The sequence below is a fragment of the Aricia agestis genome, chromosome 7 (genome assembly GCF_905147365.1).
Source record: "Aricia agestis chromosome 7, ilAriAges1.1, whole genome shotgun sequence".
Lineage (NCBI taxonomy): Eukaryota > Metazoa > Arthropoda > Insecta > Lepidoptera > Lycaenidae > Aricia > Aricia agestis.
Window position 1 is genome coordinate 11171075 of NC_056412.1, and position 21684 is coordinate 11192758.

General features: G+C 37.9%; 1 protein-coding gene across 2 annotated transcripts in view; it reads right to left on the bottom strand.

Annotated features, from left to right (window-relative positions):
- Positions 1-294: 294 nt before the first annotated feature.
- Positions 295-21684, bottom strand: part of LOC121728973 (paired box protein Pax-6-like) — a 51877-nt gene continuing 30487 nt past the window's right edge. The window contains exons 3-6 of one of the 2 annotated variants that reach the window (XM_042117326.1): positions 16882-17022; positions 1972-2247; positions 1611-1795; positions 295-1433 (exon numbers count right to left, since the gene is read on the bottom strand). In XM_042117326.1, the coding sequence (XP_041973260.1) occupies positions 855-1433; positions 1611-1795; positions 1972-2247; positions 16882-17022 (1181 nt within the window). In that variant the 3' untranslated portion in view covers positions 295-854. The remainder of the gene's footprint in view (positions 1434-1610; positions 1796-1971; positions 2248-16881; positions 17023-21684) is intronic. The other variant, XM_042117327.1, reaches the window with a different exon arrangement.

A 21684-nucleotide genomic window follows, 5' to 3' on the forward strand; every position in this document is an offset into this window, starting at 1 on the left:
GGGTGAACTATTTACAAATTCTCTAGAAATATGATTCATACTTTTACATTTTCACGAGTAATACTTTTGTAATTTTGAAATGTTCTTGAACTGTAAACAAAATGGTGATTAGCTATGTCCACACTATGTAATTCCATCTTCAATTTTCGTCATCATCTTTTTATTCAACTTTCGTTTGGCATATTCAATAATTGAATGCGTCAATATCCACCCGTGTTGGAAAGAAAAGTGTCTATAACGCAACGCTAGCCTGTAACGCATGCCCTTGATGAACAAAAAAGGCATAGTGTGGACAAAGCTATTATTCAATAAGTAGGGGAAATAATCCATGTTTACTACATACATAAAATACATTAATTTTATCCATTTTACAATTTCATTGCACTGATAGCCTTCTATTAGTTCCTGCTCGTCTGTCAACATATTTTAAACTTATATAGGAACTGTGATTCAAGTGAGCGTCAGCCCATTACAAAACTTTGGCATACTGTTTATATTCAGAATCATAAAAGCAAAATAAACCAATCTAATAAATTGTAGTAGATACAGTAATGTACAAGACGTGTCCTGATTCATTAATTGTCACAATAAAATAAATTTATGTGGTCATCATCACGCGAGACGCCTCATACAATTATAGACTCTACGTTCGCTCCCTAGCGAAGGATAAAGCGGAGAATCGTTTGTGCAATCATAAATAAGTTAGCCTTATAAGAACGTCTGCAGCCATTTAGCCATATTTACAGAAATTTACAAATGTACAGGAGTATCGGTGCTCGAGTGTGTACTGCGTAGTCTATAATTTACTTTAATTTACCTTAGGAAACGTAATTTATAAGATAAGCGTAATAACCTCAATTACTACAAGAACGGTCATGTTTAGTCAATTGTAGCGGCAACTCGTTGCATGTCGCCGTCCTCTGTCGGCACGGACTTCGAGATCTCGATCTGGCCCTGCTGTTCCGTTTTTCGACTTCGTCGTCGCTTTCGTCGTGAACGTTAATTTCCTCGTCGGAATCGGAGTGGGACTCGTACCCTCTGGCTAGCTGGATAGACTGCGCCGCTAGCAGCGCTGCGGCAGCTGAATTGGGGACTAGCGCTTTAAACGCGCTGTTCTCTAGCGCTGGGTGGGGCTTGAAGGCGCTGCCGTCCAGCGTGGTCTGCGAGAGCGCTTTCAGCGCGTTAGTTTCAAAGTGCGCCTGTTGCGACAGAGCTTTGAGCGAATCCTGGTGCTGGAGGGACTTGAAGGCGCTGTTCTCGCCGCCCATCTGCGGGGTGTGGTAGGGGACGCGGGCGGGGGACAAAGAACGAGAGCGGGAGCGCGAGGGGGAGGGGGAGTGCGGGAGGCGGTGCGAGGGGGAGCCCCCACCTCGCTTGAGGAGGTTCATGCGCTGGTGGCGCCTCCATTTCGCTCGTCTGTTGGAAAACCAAACCTGTCAGTAACGGTAACTCGATTAGTATTCCATTCTTATAGCGCTTCAATAATACAATTAAAAGAATTACATAATACTGTGAATATTTATATTTTAAAAGATAGTTTCCTTTGTAAATAACGTTATATTATAGGCGTTGTCGGCTCATATATCAGAATAAAAAGATATTCAATTTACCTGTACTCTAGCCTCTGAGAGCGACGTTTTGGACGCTAGCCGCTCCCGTGTCGAGACACAGGGGTAATGGGATTTCTCAAACTCCTTCTCTAGCTCCTCGAGTTGGTCCGGGCTGAAGGTAGTCCGGTTTCTTCTAAACTTTGGTTGTTCGCCGTCTAACGACCCAGAATCGTCACCATCAACGTCTGTTACAAAAAAGAAGATAATGTTTATTTTATGTTATTTTCTTTTCAAGATTAAATTACTTATAGTTTTTTACAGGATTTTACCCCTCTCAGAAAACGCCTAAGCATAAACACTTTGTACTAGTATAAAAAATACTTCTACAAAATTTTATTCCGAATTAAAACATAAATATTACCTATGAGACCCCTTCCAGAAGACGGCAGAAAGCCTTGCTTCATCGCGTCATGGTGGACGCCAACGGGCGGCGGCGGGACCCCGGGTGGGAGGGGCAGGCTGCCTGGGGGCCAGCCCCCGCTGTTGCCCCATGGGAAACCCCCATAAGGTGGGGGTGCAGCGTACAACCCGTAGCCCGCCGCCCGAGCGAACTCCGCCGCCGCGCGCTCTGCCGCTCTGTTCCTCAGTATCCTGTTGATGGACGACACGCTGGGTGCCGTGGCGTTGGTGCATACACCTGGAACAAACAGTACTTAACTTGTATTTATATTATTTTATATCCTTATACCCTAGTTCATAAAATAAAATCTAAGCGTACAAGTTACAACTATGTTCACGGTGTCTTCATCATAATATTTATTTCGAGAGAAAAGCAGGAAAACAGTGAAAATCATTTTATGGCAAAACAACATTTGCCGGGACAGCTAGTATTTAATAAAGGCGGGTTCATAAGCGTGCCTGTTTATTACCTTTTTACGAAAAAGCACCAATACCGATTACGATTTTAGGCTATTTATTATCACAATAAAGACTGTATTTCACCTCCTATACTTATAGGAGGTAAAATACACCCTTACAATCCTACTTCGGCGGGATCTAGGTGGGATACTATAAATTATTATCTACAAATCACCCTTAACTGTGATCCCATCAGCTACAATAAGTTCCCGATAAAGTGATACAGAAAGAGAGACGAATTCAATAAGAATAGTTGCAAAAGCAATATACCCTAAGGCAGGGGTTCCCAATATGTGCGCCGCAGCGCCCTGGTGTGCCGTGGAGAGGCAAGAGGGGCGCCGTGAGTCAATCATCCATCATCAGGTCAGGTCCAAAACCACAAATATTATAAAATTAAATTATAATATCGACTAGCTGTCCCGGCAAATGTTGTTTTGCCATAAAATGATTTTCCCTGTTTTCCTGCTTTTCTCTAGAAGTTTTTTCTGATTTTTTTCTATAGAACTCACGGAGTCTGAGACCTTTCTAACGAATGTAAAACCGTTGAAATAGGTCCGTGCGTTTTGGAGTTATAGCGTCAGGAAGGAAAACCCGACTTATTTTTATATAAGTACTAGCTGCCCCGGTGAACTTCGTGTCACTTTAAAACCTTCCCTGGGCTTCTACGAATATTTTAAGACTTAAAATCAGCCCAATCCGTTCAGCCGTTTTCGAGTTTTAGCATTACTAACACAATTGAAAATCCATTTTTATATATATAAAGAAATTTGTGTATTTTAGGTTTAGTGGTATTAAAGTTCAAATTGACTTTTAAGTATTATCACAAATCTTTTGTATGGGAGTATAGAAAAGTTTTTAGACTTTTTCAGGAATTTTTTTTTTTTAGAATTTTTCTCTCCGTAAGAACCATCCTCGTACTTCAAGGAATATTTAAAAAAAAGAATTAGCGAAATCGGTCCAACCGTTCTCGAGTTTTGCGCTTAGCAGCACATTCAGCGACTCATTTTTATATTATAGATTAGATTATTTAAAGCCGGTACATAATTAAATATTTGTTTATTACTATGTACCTGTTTAACCTAACTAAAATCATGAAAGGTGTTCATTTATGTATCTTTTTGTAATAGATAGGTAGAGTAGGGTGCCGCGTCGTAACAAAATATTGTGACATGTAACTGCGCCGCAGGCTGAAAAAGAGGGGGACCTCTGCCCTAAGGGGTATAGTTTTTAAAGTGAAGATGCTACTCGAAACTATTGACCAATAATAATTTACACTTATTGACCAATAATAATTATTAACTATAATAATTTGCAATTTACAGTAAGTTTCTAAGAAAAATATTTATTTAATGCTATATGTGTGTTCTTTTCTCGGAACCTAAGTAGTAGTAAGTTCTTGCAGTAATAATGGCTTGGCCTACGCAAAACGGTTAAAGAAAATTAACGCTTTGCAATACTCGGAAAAGAGTCTAGTTTACAAGGGCACAAATAAATTATTATATTTATGTAAATATACATTAGGTATAGGTTTCTGTTGGATAGCTTACTTAAATAAACCTTTAGCGAGCAAGATTCTGTGACCCGTCATATTAAGTGACACATTTTAGACTAGCTTCTCAATTTGTTTCTTGAACAACGCCAACATTGACGCACCATTTCATTTTGTTTTCTTTAAGTTTTTTTTTATGAAATAAGGGGGCAAACGAGCAAACGGGTCACCTGATGGAAAGCAACCTCCGTCGCCCATGGACACTCGCAGTATCAGAAGAGCTGCAAGAGCGTTACCGGCTTTTAAGAGGGAATAGGGTAATAGGGCAGGGTAGGTAAGGGGAGGGAAGGGAATAGGGGAGGGTATGGAAGGGAATAGGGTAGGGGATTGGGCCTCCGGTAAACTCACTCACTCGGTGAAACACAGCGCAAACGCTGTTTCACCCCGGTTTTCTGTGAGAACGTGTTATTTATTCGGTCGAGCCGGCCCATTCGTGCCGAAGCATGGCTCTCCCAAGTATAAAGTATGAAGCAACTAATGTAATTAAATAGCTAAAGTAAGCAACTAAAATTCAAAGTAAATTTTAAATACAAAAAATTTAAGAATATCGTATTATTTTAATTCAGTTGCAGTTAGTTAAATATTCAGGTAGCTCTACATAGAGCAAAACAAAAAACACGCAAAACAATGAATATTAATGTTTATATAGGAAACAATATACCCTGTTATTATGTGTCTTTTACGTTACAACATAAATATGATCACGTCGTTGTAAGTAGTATGATTATAGTTGCGTTATTTCTTTAGCAACAATTATAAATATGCAGAAAATGAGTGACCAGCAACGCGTTAAAACCGATGCGTCATTGGTCGTATTTAAGTACACCATTATCGTAATGCGTGCTAAGATCGCGTGCGGACGCAGCCTTGGTGGAGGCATCCCATGTAATTTTCAGGAAACACTGCGGGTAAGTGCCATAATTTAATCATGGCCTGTCCGGTTGTAATTGTCGTAGATTTTACTTCGAGCTACTGAGCAGTTGCCCGCTCGGTCGTGCTGGCGCGCTGAGAGCGAGCGCTCACTTAGAATCTAGTCTTGACTCTTGAGACGGTTTTGTCATAAACAGACGATTTATTTATGATCAGATGCATGGAATCTTTCGTCAAATGACTTTACGATGTATGAGGCTAAGTATAAAACTTAACACAATGTTTTAATTGTGCAGATTTCCACGAATTTGGATTTGGAACAGTCTGTCCTAAGTCTTTGGTATCCTATGTGAGCATTCAATATTTAAGAGCGATAATATGGGTTATCAAACTAAGCAGCGAAACAAGGTAATTAGTCCTTTGGGAAATCCAAATTCCAAAGGACTAATTTTTTATCGTTATTTCAATTTTTATTCTATCGGGTTACCAATTACCACGCGCATACATCACTGTAATATCTCTGTTAAAGGATTGCGCAATTCACCCTTAGGACATGCCCTGAGCGCATGTATCGTTTAATAAAATATTGTCCGTATAACTGAATGAACTATGAAACAATCATGGACTACACTTGGGGCTATCTCTAATAGAGTTAGTCTGAAACAGTAGGAATTTATTAGGCTGCCTTTAATTGAGGATAGCTTCCTCACTTCTATTAAGTCGCTAGAAATGGGTAAAATTTGGGTAACTTTGAATTGCGGTTTAACTTTAAACAATACATTATAGTCACCCAAAATGACTGTACTAAAAGATGTATTAAAAATATATCACACTAAAATATATACTATTTTATTTTTTTATTAATAAAATATATTTAAATATTTTACATGTATACGTAAAAAACCTTCCTTTTAAAAAAACAACAAAGTGATATTTAGTTAGTTTAGCCTCGGCGCGGAAAAATGACACGTATTCTTTTAAGCGCAAAGCAATTTTGTCGCATTGAAGCAAATTAGATCAATTCCGTCTGTTATTATTATAGACTGGTTATTTCTACAACAATTATATCGTGGAACAATAATTCAATGTAATTGCTTAATGGACACTTTGCTGGCGCTGTCAAACACATTTTCCTAGACCTACCTTGTTGTGGCCAATTATTTCTATACCTATAAACATACCGCCCAGCTGATGCCATATATTTTCTTCAGTTTCGAATTTTATATAATATATTTTGTCCAATAGTTAGGAAAAAAACGTATCTACGACAAAATTGCATCATGCGTGTGAGGAAAATGCATCGGATTATTACGATTTCAATAAATAACTAAAGTTTTTTTTGTAAAATGCGAATGTAATAATAATTACATAATGCATATTGCATAGTATTGTCCTTCCTGTCATTTCCTTTCACTTTTGAGAAATACTCTGCCTTTTTTCACAAATCTTCCCTATTTTACAGCGTGTGCATAAAGATTAACATTATTCACTTAAGTAACACATTTGACATTATTTACTTCTAAATACATTATTATTTACCACTATCAAAGCCAGGAAATGAAAAATTTCGCTTGTTCTACAATGGTATTCAATTCAAAATTAATATTATGGTCACGGTAAGTAATGAAGGCCCATTGTGAGGAGCCGTCATGATGCTGGCATACGACTGACCTGTTATAATTTACTTATGATCATGAGCGCCTTCTCATTGTCCGCTTGTCGACGCACAAAAACCCCTTCACAGTTTGTTTGGCCCGTAATCGGTGTTAAGAAGGCTCTTATAAGAGGCGGATTAGACATTATCTCGCTCTGATGAGTATTAACACTTTTTTTACGGGTAAAAAGAACTAAATTTCTTGACTTAGTTTATAATTTAAAGTAAACTTATAAAGTAATCGAAGGGTCAATTCAGACCGCAACGCGATGTGTAGTTGCATTTCGAAATTTCTAATTTGACACATTTCCAAGAAATCTGTCAATTCAGTACAAAATTAGAAATGTATCTACGCATCGCTTTGCGGTCTGAATTGTCCCTCAGTAGAACAATTTATTTTCTGTAACTACGAGTGTTATACCCAATATTTGTACTGGCAGCAACAGCAGTTTTCATATTTTGTAACATTATTCTGTGATAGGTATCATATTAATAGGTATAAAATTTCATATTTCATCAAATTCATAGACCTTACAAAAAACTTCAAAAACTAGCGGTATTACTGCAGAACCATATATTGCGCGTGGCCCGACACGCATCTGGCCGGTTTTATTTACCCTATTTTTGTCCCGATATTACCTAATAATTAAACGGTACATTTAAACGGTTTTTCCCGAAATTATCTCCCACTCTTGTCTTACTGGCTCTCCGTTTTTACTGATAAGAAAAGCAATAACTTCGGCTAACTAGGTGTAGGATTTGCAACAGATCATGTCTGCAAAAAGATTAGACACTTGAAACAAAAAGCCTAACTAACGGTTAGTCTACTTTTTGTTGAACAATGGGCGTTAATACTGAAACAATTTGCACAATACCGTCTTGGATCCGTTCAACTTTAACAACTGTAAAATGTCCATTATAATGGGTAAAAAATACGTTTTCAATCAATTTCCAAGTTGCTGGGCTTATAATACAAGTTCAATTACGCGTAATTGTAGGCGGTACAGAAAAAAAATAAGTTAACGTGAAGGAGGATTGTTATTATAAGGAAATTTTGATGTAGTTTTGCCTACCCTATGTAAACGTATTTTGCTTAAAATTTAAATGAATACGAGTAATAAATGGATATTAGTAATATAAAAGTAGAATAATGTAGGGTTTATACAGCAACATCTCTGTCTAATATATATTACAAATAATTTGCAGAAACGAGAAAGTTGTACCAATTTATTTTATTCACCTTCACCCTTTGAGTTTTTCATATACTTAATATCATTGCCTTCACCTTTGTTTTGTATTGTATAATTACATGAGCTACTTTTCTAGCATACAGGAGATGTGCTGCTGTACATTTAAATGGTGTATAGCTTCTACGGGCCTCCTAATTGCTTTATAATGAGGTGTATATTTTTTGTGAATACCGCAACACACACGGTCGCTAGTTGGCTATTTGTTTAGAAACAGATCATTATCCGTCAACCGGTTACAGGTGGGAATACGATATCTATAATTGTTCTTTTAATGATCGGAGATCGGCCCGGCTCCCAAATGCCCAGTCACGGCCGCGCAATTTGTCTAAGTCGTTTAATCATGATTAGTCACAATAGCTTCGCTTCTATTACCTTCGGGCTCGGGGAGCCTCCTCGAGAGCGTTTGTTTTAACTGCCGGAGATAGTTTCAACACGAATAAAAAGTTATCGGCATCGGATAGGACGCTAACGGAGCAAATTGGCTCTAAAACCTTAATGTCGGAGGTGTCGCGCGGTGCCCGCCTAAAAGCGTAGCGTGTCCCAGATAAGACGCTCCGGCGCCGTCTCCGGACTGTTTAATCGGGTTAATTTATCGATAATTGACGGAGAACCTTTTTGTTTGTATTGCCGGAAAGTAACAGTAATTGTCACGCCTTTGAAGATTTACGTCCGCCTCTAAATTGAGACATTAACAATCGGATCTGGTGCCTAATGGTTCGGAATGAATTTATTTACCTCGCCGAGCCGGTTCCCGATAAATTTGATTAGTCCCCATTACAAAAGGAATAAAACCCGAACTTGAGTGTACTGTGTAACCTCGCGACTGATTAATAACGATGACATTCAACGTAATTTCCCTAAATATTTCATCGCAGCACTAATTTCTGTTTTCTCGTAATTATGTTAATATGCCGAATACGCGGGTACGGTTTCGAGTCATTGATTTATAATGGAACGTGATACTATTTAATATGATGCTGCTATATTTTATTAATTTATAGCAATACTTGCTACGCTACATAATAATATAATAGCTTAAAGTGATTTTAATTAGATTTCTGTAAGCATTCTTTGCTAGACGTATCCTAGTAACGTAGAGCGTAGAGTTTACAACTCTACATAGTGAAAATTAACGTATCATCGAAAACGACCTACCGTTAAAATCGCCACGTCATTTAAATGATAATATCTACGAGTGTTAATTGCACAAGTGTTCAATAATTGCGTAACAATTAATTACGATTAATTCGGTATCGGCGCGTTGCGTCGGAACCGCGTCGGAACCGCACGAACCGCGTCTCGCGGACAACGGGAACCAGTTAACGAATGAGTGGCGACCGGCGTCACGTCGTCTAAATGAATTATTGTTGGCTTTATGGGGAATATAAAACGAGATCGGAGCCAATCAGCCGGCACCCGCGGCGTGCGCAGGCAAAAAGGTGTCGGAACCGGCGGGGGGCTCGCAACCGTTCACCAAACTCCTACCTATTCCCATTAATTTACGACCACTTCTGTTAATTGGTAAATTAATAAACGCCTAATTCATTAATTAAGACCCAAACAAAGTCGAGCCAGTAATTTTTATTCGGATCCGCATCGTCCGAGTCTTGATTTTAATGACACAATATTTTTGTGAGCTTCGCCGTCGAGTAAAATATGGAGGTCGCTGCGGATTGCAGATCCTAATCGTGACTAAATGGTATCGAATTTAATTTCGTATTTGGAATTGCGTTTTCATTGTAAAATTGCATCTTTATTTTTATACTTGTTGTGGTAACATTCTATGTATATCTGAGTATATTATTATATCTGATATAATATGAGTTATTATTAAAGCTTTTAAAATTGGAAATGTTCTTTATACTTAATTAGTATATTATTAGTATTTTAATAATAATAGGTTATAAAATCATATATGATTTAATAGTATTATAAAAGAAAATATGAATGAACATTCACATATTACACGTCTCAATTATAAGTTGGCTATCCCTAAAGGCTAAAACTTTTTGTAAGTTTTCCGCAAACCTATCAAATGTGTATTTGTGACAAGATCCAATATCCAATAGGAGTGCACAAAAAATTCTACTGAAGTAGCACAAGTTCACAAAAACCCCAAATTCACCGCTACCGATAAAATCCCAAATACATGGAGGCAACAATGTTTGATGCACTGCTGGGAACCAATTAAATAGTGTAACAAATCAATAAATGTATCGGTTTATTGAAGCTATGTGCTTCGATTTGATTTATTTCTGTCGGTCTCCAAACGAGGCTTGTTAGTAAATGTCAAAAAAACTTGTTAAACACAAAAAACTTAAGTAGCGCTCTAAAGAGCACCATTTAGGCTGAACGACCGTAGAATGTTTTTGAAGTTATACGTTTAAGTGATAGTGTGCTTTGGAAAAGGAAAGGTACTTATTAAAAATATAATGTTAATAATGTTCGCTTCTTTTGCAGTGAAGGTAAAAAAAGGCACACAACTTTATGGCTAAAAAGGCCAAAAATTTAAATTTAAATGTAAATGGATGTCTTACTTATTCACTATAAAACTACGTTTTGTATGATGACTGATGGGGCTGTAAGTCACAAGCTACTAAATATTTATTATTTAGTAGCTTGTGACTTACTTTATAGACGACCTCTGTGGTGCAGTGGCTGAGCGCGTGGTCAGCGCTCATGCCGGGGTTCCCGGGTTCGAATCCCGCCGACGGAACAAAAAGTTTTCAATGTTCCTGGGTCATGGATGTGTATTAAATATTATGTGTATCATATTATAATAAAAATCTTCATAATATGTATAGTATAAAAGCATTAAATATATTTCCGTTGTCTGGTACCTGTATGTAACACAAGTCCTTCAGGTACTTAACGCGGGGCCAGACTGACGTGGTGTGAAGCGTCCATAGATATTATTATTATTTACTATAAATAATCTCAGTCACAGATCGCTAAGGTTGGGTTGCACCAGAGGCGTGGTTAAAGTTATGGTTATAGTTAAGGCAAATTTAACTTTAACTTTAACCTTAACATTGACCGGAGAAATTGACAGATGGCAGCTGGTCCAACAAGGTTATAAATGAACGTGTGCGGGGGCGCTGCTGGTAAAGGAGAACTGTCAAAAATGGCGTTTTTTGTATGATGACAGCGTTAGTTCCTTTTTTCGCCACGCGCATTTAAAACCTTGTCGAGCTTTATGGTTATGGTTAAATTTTTTTTAATGAAATAAGGGGGCAAACGAGCAAACGGGTCACCTGATGGAAAGCAACTTCCGTCGCCCATGGACACTCGCAGCATTAGAAGAGCTGCAAGTGCGTTGCCGGCCTTTTAAGAGGGAATAGGGTAATAGAGGAGGGTAGGGAAGGGAAGGGAATAGTTGAGGGTAGGGAAGGGAATAGGGTAGAGGTTAGGGCATTGGGCCTCCGGTAAACTCATTCACTCGGCGAAACACAGCGCAAGCGCTGTTTCACGCCGGTTTTCTGTGAGAACGTGGTATTTATCCGGTCGAGCCGGCCCATTCGTGCCGAAGCATGGCTCTCCCACGTATGAATATGGATTCTTGATGGCGTCCATTTTTAACTTAAACCAAAGATTTGACATTTTGCATTATAGTTAAAGTTACAGTTATAGTTAAAGTTAGTTGGTGCAACCCAACCTAAATAGTGACTATGTAGGTACCGAAATGGTAGCGCGAAAATGTCGTCGACGTGGCTTGTTACTAATTGTATGATGTATTTCAGATAAAAGTAAGTTAGATAATACACATTTTAAGTATAATTAAACTACTTTCAAATATATTATTTGAGAGTAGTTTAAATACACATAATTATTTTTATTGAAAACTAGCTGTCCCGGCAAACGTTGTTTTGTCATATAAATAATTTTGGTATGAAAAATAGATGTTGACCGATTCTCAGACCTACTCAATATGCTCACAAAATTTCATGAGAATCGGTCAAGCCGTTTCGGAGGAGTATGGCAACGAAAACTGTGACTCGAGAATTTTATATATTAGATTATAGGAGTTAAAGCTGTAAAATTTCCATCTAACTTTTGATTGTTACCTGTGTTTAAAGCCTCTTGTAAGCCAAGTTTTGTGTTTTTACGTACTACCAATTTAATAACACCATAAAAGTTCCCGTCATCAGATTCACTAATTAATCGGCGCCAGTGAATATTTAAAAAAAAGTAGTAGAATGCAATCAATCAAAATTTGGTCAGTAGCTGTGGCCGTAACGCCTCGTAAGCTGATATCGATTTAGTTGATAAGTTGCGTAACCCATTGTGTGGAACTGGCAAGTCATGGGCCTCAAAGGCGGTGGTGGCCACCTTATTAAACTTTACACCGTAGGCTCCAGTGTTTTGATAAACTCGCCTCTAACTCCATAATTATACGCGTAAGGATGGGACTGATGTATGGACATCTACACCTATCCTTTTCGCAGAAACGTAAAAAATCGGTCTTTATAAATGGAAAAATAAACATTCATTAATGCTTCGGCTTTTTGTAAAGTTCATAAATATTGTTTTTGTTATATTTTCTCCAAATGTGGGTAATATTCTTTTTCTATAGCCTGTTAAATTAATAATACCATTTTTTTATACTACCAAGTTTTATTTCAATGGCCTAATTTTTTATACTAATGTCTTACAGCAAGACCACAAACTCTGAGATAATCCATTTTGTAACACAAACAAAATTTCCCAGCTACCTTTATAAATTAAACTTTTTAGGGCCATTGGTATTAGTCACGAGTCTAAGATATCTTCGAAAGTATGCCGCTGTCCAGTTATGAAATTTAATCAATTTAGTTTCATAAGCCCAGTAAGAAGTTGGCACGTGTTTCTTTACAAAAAGTATGCTTTGTGTCCGCCATCTTTTTGTAAATTTGATTAAAATTCTACTTATACTCCCTTTAACGGCAAATAGAAGTAATAATTTTCAAGAGGTGCCTAAGATAAATGGAAATGCGTGGAATTATAGGGAACTTGGAGGAACTGTACGTGGCAGCAAGAATCAAGTAAATATAATACAACTCAAATTTCTGATTTGAGACGTTGAAAGGTAGCACTCTATTCATTTAATAAGAGAACGTAAAATTGGCATATAATGTTACAGTTTTTACACATACCAGGCTATCCAAGCTTATAAATTTTAAGAAATGCAGTTTTTACATACGTATCCATATTATAGTACTATTAGTAACTTGAAATGATGAGGTAGCAATTACAATTTTTAGGGGTCCTCCTGCAATAAACTTAACCATGACCACTATGCATAAGAATTGAAATAGATACTGACATATTTTATGAACAAAAAGGGAGATTTAATTTTCAAGCCTGTAGAAGGAAATACTATGTATGACGAGGACAGAAATATCTAAAATCTAAATATTAACCCCCTTTCTAATGAACGCTGTATAAGCTTTGAATAGTTATACAATGTTTTGTCTTCTTCAATCCAATTAAAAATGTCACTTGTGTGACAGGAACAAAACACTGTATAACTATTCAAAGCTTATACAACGTTTATTAGTAAGGGGGATAATGTGTAACAAAACTAAGTGATAATAATTTTGGGTGTGTATGTGTCCCACATATTATTATTACAGGGTGCCTGTAGCAGCACTGTAACAACTTTTTTTTTAATATCTTGTATGGGCAATCGCCCCAACGTCATGAATTCATAAGTTACTCTTAAAAAAGTTACTCTTTCAGCGCTGCTATTTTCATAGTGAACTGTATATATAAGAGTATACGTACCCTAAAGTATTATCAATTAGTTTTGTTAAACCCTGTATATATTTTTTAATATTTAATTCTAATAATCTAAATTTCCGTCATAAATGCCGTCTCTAGTTCTCCTTACATCTTGAAACGAGAGCAGCTCAGCAGCAGGTGGTCTCCGGTCAGCACGCTTTGATACACCGAAATCGTCCGCCTAATAGAATCAATCATAACCACGGCCGATGGGCAGGCGTCACAAAAACACAATCAATATACAAGTACGAGCATTCACTGACTTAACATGTAATCATTTTGTATTTAAACCGACTTTAAGAAAGGGAGATAACATGTTTGGCTGTGTGTTATATACATTTGGATAAAGGTATTTGTGAGTGAAAACTGAGCAGTGAGCATCTTAGTTTGCCCAAACATAACATTTTTCCACTTCGATTCGATTCCAAAAAAACATAAAGAATTGGCATAAGATAGGAGCGCTTATGAACAAGCATGTTTTTAAGGCGGTCGTCTTCTACATTCTTCTATTTTGATTCATGCTAAATTAAACTTTAGACGTGGGAGAGCCATGCTTCCGCACAAATGGGCCGGCTTGACCGGAGAAATACAACGTTCTCACAGAAAACCGGCGTGAAACAACGCTTGCGCTGTGTTTCGCCGAGTGAGTGAGTTTACCGGAGGCCCAATCCCCTACCCTATTTCCTTCCCTACCCTCCTTTACTCCCTTTCCTTACCATCACTACCCTCCCCTATTACCCTATTCCCTCTTAAAAGGCCGGCAACGCACCTGCAGCTCTTCTGATGCTGCGAGTGTCCATGGGCGACGGAAGTTTTTCCATCAGGTGACCCGTTCGCTCGTTTTCCCCCTTATTTCATAAAAAAAAAACTTTTTGCTATTTCTGTTTTGCTTCATTTACGATGAAAACTCTTGTCTTGACTTCTTGTGTATTTATAAAGTTTAATACTCTACATACATTTTTCTACGGAACCCTCAAGTTGTTGAATTATTTTTAGTATAAGCATTTGGGCTTGAACACGAATCGCGTGCAATTTTCGCGTACAAGGTAGTCATGGGCGAGCAATTATTTTAAACGCATTTCAACAAATGACGATAATGTCAGTCAGAAAGGAGATAAGAGTTTTTACAATTGCGGCCGGTAACCATTGCTCAATGATTTTAACCGTAACTGGTAATTACGTTACCAGTTACCGCTGACTTTTAAATTTAGCTTTAAATATAATTTCAGTTTAAAAATACTATCGTAACATATTAGTACCCTTTTACATCGTAATTACTGTTATATTTATTTCGGGCATACTTCACTATAACATTTAAAGCGGTATTTCTAAATAGGAGTTTTGTCGCTATTTCCTAACAGTAATAATAATAATTAAAGTCAACAGTTTAATTATAACTATTTTTTAACTGTTAATTAACACCCTGCCAAGTTGTCGTTACATTTCTGTCCATAAGTCGCACCAATAAATCTTATCGTAGACTCAAAAACACTGCGAACCATAGCTAGAGTATCCAATCGAGTCGCCATAACCAGAATAGGTATCATGCTAAACCTGCTCTGGAATTGCATTCTACAATAGAAAAGGGCACGGCGGGACGTAGAGCAAATGGTTTTACACCTTCGAGCCATGAGTTTACGAATTAAATTGGAATAACATGTGGCGGTGCACAGAGTCGCTATTGCCCGCGGTGTCGCGAGGTGTCGCGGCAACAATTACCGCAATTGGCTCGCTCACTCTCCGCTAAAAACGCCCATCGCGCTCTCAGAATGCAGTCGGAATGCCATACGCCATCTCCTTATCCCGATCATCGGGTAATTTTATGATATCTATTCCACATACTACTGACGTGTGTAGTTTTTTATAGTCTTTGTTTTGTGCTCACAGAAATGCCCATTGTGGCAAAAGTTCAACAGCGTCTAAAGAAATGTTACTTGCTTAAAATATTTTATTGAAATGAAACCTTGTGAGTTCAAGTTACACAAACATTTGTCATTTCATAAAAACAAAACTGAGTCGAAATTTTCAATTTTTTTTTATGAAATAAGGGGGCAAACGAGCAAACGGGTCACCTGATGGAAAGCAACTTCCGTCGCCCATGGACACTCGCAGCATCAGAAGAGCTGCAAGTGCGTTGCCGGCCTTTTAAGAGGGAATAGGGTAGGGAAGGGAAGGGAAGGGAATAGTTGAGGATAGGGAAAGGAATAGGGTAGGGGTTAGGGGATTGGGCCTCCGGTAAACTCACTCACTCGGCGAAACACAGCGCAAGCGCTGTTTCACGCCGGTTTTCTGTGAGAACGTGGTATTTATTCGGTCGAGCTGGCCCATTCGTGCCGAAGCATGGCTCTCCCACGTTTAACTTCGAAATTAAACTTCGAAATAGTTTTCGAAAACTATTTCATTCTACTAATATTAGGTACGTTTAAAATTTTTTCTTCAGTGTGAAATATTTAAATTTTAAACGTAAGTAGCACGACAAATGCGCAGTCGTTGAACTCGAGAACGAAGCCTATGTGAGCATATGCTATGTACACTAGACTTAATTATAAGTCATAGGCACTTTATAAGCGATCTCGGGTTACGGCGTATCCGCTGTCGGCCCGCTCGACCGGCCGCCATCACCGAAACTATTAGACCATATTCGGGGTTGCACTTCGTTGGCTTTACCGACTGACCTCCCAAACGTATCGACACGAAATGTCTAAAGTTCAATGCCCAAATCCAATTAAGGCTATTAGGATAGAGCAGCGCTCGATGGCGCAGGATTTGTTATGTAAACTTCTTACACTAATGCAATTAGCCGCGGCCTTTATGTAAAACTGACTTTGTAAATATTTCTTAAGCTAGGAAAATTCCACACGTATTAAAACAAGTATTTTACTGTTTAGTTATTGAGTAGGTAACCAAAAAAAACGTTGTTTTAAGATTTCTTATGCCGCGCCTCGACGGCTGTTTTGTAGATAATATTTTACAATAAATTTTTAACCACATTATGTTCTTGTGTTTCTTTGTCGATTTTCCTAAGGAAAGTTATCATCCTCGATATTTTGTAACCTCATGTATCCCGCAAGCAACACACAACTTGGCAAATGCCTCCTGGTCAGCTAATGTGTACCTAAAGGAATCAAAATGTGGGTCACAACTCACATCTATTCCGTTGTCACATTAGAAAGGGCGTGTAAGTCGGCAAGAGCAAATAAATGCGCAGTTGTAGGCGCGAGTCGTGATCGCTGCGGGCGCTCGCGGCGCGGGCGCAGTGAGCGGGAAGTGGGAACACTTCGGCTCCTGACGTACAAAATCACCACCATTTATAACTGCTTGATGCCTCACCTTCGGATATCAGGCGCTCGCGAATCTCCCAAGCGAATATCGTGGGGTTCTCCCTCTTGTACTGCTCTATCTTCGACACCACCGCCGGCGTCGCTACCTTCGGCTTGCTCCCCCCGATCAGCCCGGGCGGCCGGAGCGTCCCTGAAAACAAAAAAATCGAATCAACATCTGCATCGTCCGGTCCGCAATCGACGCAAATAACTGAGTGCACGCGACGACAAAAAGGATACCAAACTCGAATCCGGCCAAAGTGACGCGTAAAAAAGTAAAGTGCTTAATGAAATTAAAGACATTTATAAAAATACCTACAATAGCGAAACGATAACGATTGATGCAATTTCATTGAATGCTAAACGTGAGTTAACGCCGGCGACGCGACGGTCCGTGCCCGCTTTAATGTCATCGTTACGGAGCACGCGGTTGGAGCTTATTACCAGCGGAGCAGGGCTTAGATTACTCTTAAAGCGCAGTAAACGACATTTTCGCGGCATCTTTAAGGCCGGTGGACGTGCTCCCTTAAAAAATGATGATCAAAGCCGCTGCGCGGAATCACAATGAAAACTGCAAATTACTTTAATTATAGAAACAATGACAGGAGATTAAACGGAGCCGGCGTCCCGCGACAGGAATCGCTAAGTAGGCCGAGCGTCGAATTAGGAAAATTAAAAAAACGTGTCGTATTTAATTACAGTAATACTTCGAAATAAATAAAGTGACGTAGAGGCGACGGTAAACGCTCCCTAAACGCCTGTCAGCTTTCGGTTTTCCCACATCCCAGGAACGATTGATATCATCGGAGCAGTTTTTACGCGACCGTCATAGGAATCCGGAATAAATTAGACCGAGCTCGAGATCTAGCGAAAAAATTGTCGGATTCTGTAATTCTTAAATCAGTTAGATGAGTGCGTGCTCGAGGACAATTACACAAAAAGGCACAGGGCGCTGCATTCCGGCGGCGGGCGCGAAGTTTTTCCCCGGGAACATCGGCCCGCCATACCGATCACGCTGAATTATTCATCACATTATTTATATTCTCATTTTTGTCAACGCCATTCAGGATAAAATCATACGGGTCTTTATGTCTTGATAATACTAAAGCTTAAAGCCGAAAATGGCGAGGTGTCGCAAAAAGATATGCTCGCACTTTACATGGTGCCACACGATTTGCCATATTAGGTGTCGTATTAATGCAACGTAATTAAATTTAATGACCGTCCCACGTTTCGGTGTCGATAGCTTGGGACAGTACTCGGTAGTTCCTGTTATAATAGCCGAAAATCATAAAATAGATTAGTACTTTTAGTACCACTCAGCTTTTTAGTGCCAATATTGTGATGGCTAAAATGACATTAATATTCATGAATCGGTGTCTAATGATAAAATTAGTTTATCTAGATAATAAAAATTAGCAGATGGCGTCAAATGTGCAGAATTAATTTAGCCTTACACTCCTACCTCCTAGTCCCGCCTCTATTTAATTTTACGATCCTTTTATATGAGTGTAATTATGTAGAGTCCGCTAGAAAATATTGTCATTCTTGATCATACTACGTGTCATTCGACAAATATAAGTATTACTATTATTACAATTTAGATTTTAATATACAAGAGTTCCTTTGGTCTTTACATACACTATGCTACACTATAATGTATATTCTAGTCATTAGTTCAGTACCTTATCAAATATTTAAGTACGCCAAGTATAATATGTTAATAAACATAACCGATCCCAAAAAAATACCATCAAAGATTCAACTTTACATTATTTGCTACATTATAATTAGCTACTCCAAGTAAACACTTAGAAAATCAACCGAATCTTAAAAGTACAATGTTTAGTAACAAGAAATCGGAGGATGACTCTTGTCACATTTTCCAGGAGAGTTAAAAGTTCATGTAGGTTTTTCTCTGGTTCATTGACCAAATTGGCAGAGCCATGAGCATTAATGTTCCAATTTAAGGGTAATACTATATGTGACGAAACAACAAGTGCTTCCTTGTACAAAATTCGGCACCCGCTTTCGTTGAAGGGGTAACTAAAGCTTGCAAATGCTCACTTAAAAAATCGAAGCACTTAAGGTATTTCTATCTTGTGTTGTTTAAAATATAATAACATGTAACAGTAAATATTTATCTACAGCAACTTTATTTACACCGACCTATTATTTTGTAAGACATGGCAAAAATATCAAAAAACGCTTATTCATCCGTTTGCATAAGTTAAGGCAAATTGTTTATTTAATACAGTTTATTTGGGGATTTTAGGTTACAGAAACAATTAGTGTTTCAGTAAATTCAGGCTCTTCCATGCTCTATCTGCCTAATGATTTTGGTACATACTCAGTAAATAACAAAACAGATACAACAATAAAGACAGAAGATGAGTTTCTAGTATACATTTGTAGAGAGAGTAATTTTGAACTTTCCTACTGAGATCCGCACCTATTATTTGTTTGAAAGCTAAACTCTAAGCGATATTGATTGAAAGCTAAATCGCCGGAGGCCGGCACACTGATCATTTGCAGTAATTAAATCCACTGCGAACGTAATCGCATGACCGGAGCCAATTACCCGGTCTACCTAGGCCAGTGGTTCTTAAACGTTACACGTGGAACCATTTCATAAAATTTCTGCCTTGACCCCCACCATATTTAAAGCTTCTGCCACTCAGTGCAATCTACTTAATGAAATACGTTTATATTGTTCATACTAAAAGACATTTAGTCTTGTAGTCTTAAGTTGTGGAAGACTAGGGAAGGTTTATTATAAGTGATTCAAATCATCAGCCAGGATCATCCAGCCAAATCGGTTCAGGCATTTTTATTATATTATTTATTTTTATGTAATCAAAACATTGAAATACAACCAAGTAACGGTTTTTTAACTAGTTGTTAATACGATATACTTAAATTCGAAACATCGTACGCGCCTATACCGTACCTATTTCGATCTTTTGATCGAGCTAAAAATTGCTATATTTCGTTGTATTTAATTTTTTAAATAAAACGAAATATAGCACTTTTTAGCTGGGCATGCATCAAATGAGGATCGTATTGTGTTAACTTGTCACCATTATTTATTATGATGGCTCCACGGACAACTTGGGATACTATATCCTGGTTCACGTGCCACAAGTTAAGAGCCACTGACTTAGGTAAAGACTTCAGTGAGGTATCTAGGGGCGCTGCACAAAACCATGCCTCTACTCCACATCACATTAAAATAAGTAGCCGACTTTGTATGTAATTGAAAGATAATGGAATAATGAGTTCTAACTCAATACCCATGTACTGTTTTTCTTTAGTTTTTCCGAGTATAATCTTAGCGGAGGATTTGTCATGAAGTACATAGGAATTATATTTGAAATAGATAATGGATCTGAAATGCTTCTAGCGGTAAACTTGAGAGTGCTAATTCAAAACAGATTATATAAATATCTTTAGAATTGATGCAAACTTGAAACCACTCTACCAAATTACGGTACTTATTTGTATGTAAGCAATACCTAATGACCAAAATTAATAAAGAAAACATAACAGTGACAATTATAATCATTTGGGTAAGTGAGAACTATAAGTACCAGGTTCGATGCAAAGCCGAAGCGCTTAATAAATTTCCATACAAAAGTCATTTGTGGGGGCTTAAAGTCATTACACGCTGCGTCCACAAAGGGCAAGAACTTAAACGACTCAAAAAGCTCCGCATTCAGTTGATTAAATTCATATTAAAAGTGATTTTATATAGGTGGCGCTAACTAGAATCGGGAACTGCCAGTCATCGGACTAATAGATCAGAATCTTCAGCAAAGTGGTGTGGATGGGCGATACATAATACGCCGCGTTAACGATGCTTGATTTGGTGATTGATCGAACTTTTTGTACGAAATTAAACGGACAGCTTGCTCCTTCAGAAGCTATTAATATATTTTGATGAGCATCCCCATTCTGTTATTATATTTCGCACCTTTTAATGTGCAATCCCCTTGAAAGTTTGAAGTGAAACCATTTTATAATAATATCTTTCCTTGTTTTTTTTTTTTTTTTTTAATTTATGCTAAGGTTATGAAGTGGATAGTCTGTAGTTAGTATTTAGTTTAGATAACTTTCATCGTTTTTGAATAAAAAAACTTTAAAAAACGTAATCTTCTGAAACCAAATATTTTCCAAACAACAGCAACAAAATTTTAAGGGGCGTTAAGTTAATCAAATAATCACCAATCAAACAACTCGTAGTCGCAATTTAATAGAAAAACAACTCGAATAAATCAAACACAAACAAAAGACACTTAAAAATCGTAGCAAGCGAATTCATAATTATTTCATTGGATATCAAGCGGTATGTGTATGGGGTAATAACGTCACACGACACGTCAAAGATCCAATACTGTCACCCACTCTATCATTACTATGAAATACTCAGCTAAAAATAACACCGTATCGACAGCACAGATCGTTAAATATTTAAATCAACCTGCGGGAATTGGAGCGGAAAAAGAAAAAGCATAGATTGTGGCGAGAATGTCAACCTTAGTAATTCAATTTTGATTATAGGACCAATTCCGAATACCTCTCTATTACACGCGGCGGCGATCCGCGGACAATCTTCTTGAGTGGCTGTCATTACTCAAATTCGAGTATTCCAAATAAAATAACCACTTTGTAATTGCGAGACAATGGTACCGTGATTTCATTTGTTTTGTTTAATGTAATCGAGTTTTAACTAGTCATTGGACGCAAGCGTGCTCTCTTATTATGTTAAAACAATATCATATCAAAAGCTCATTAAATACTAAAGGAGCCTAAT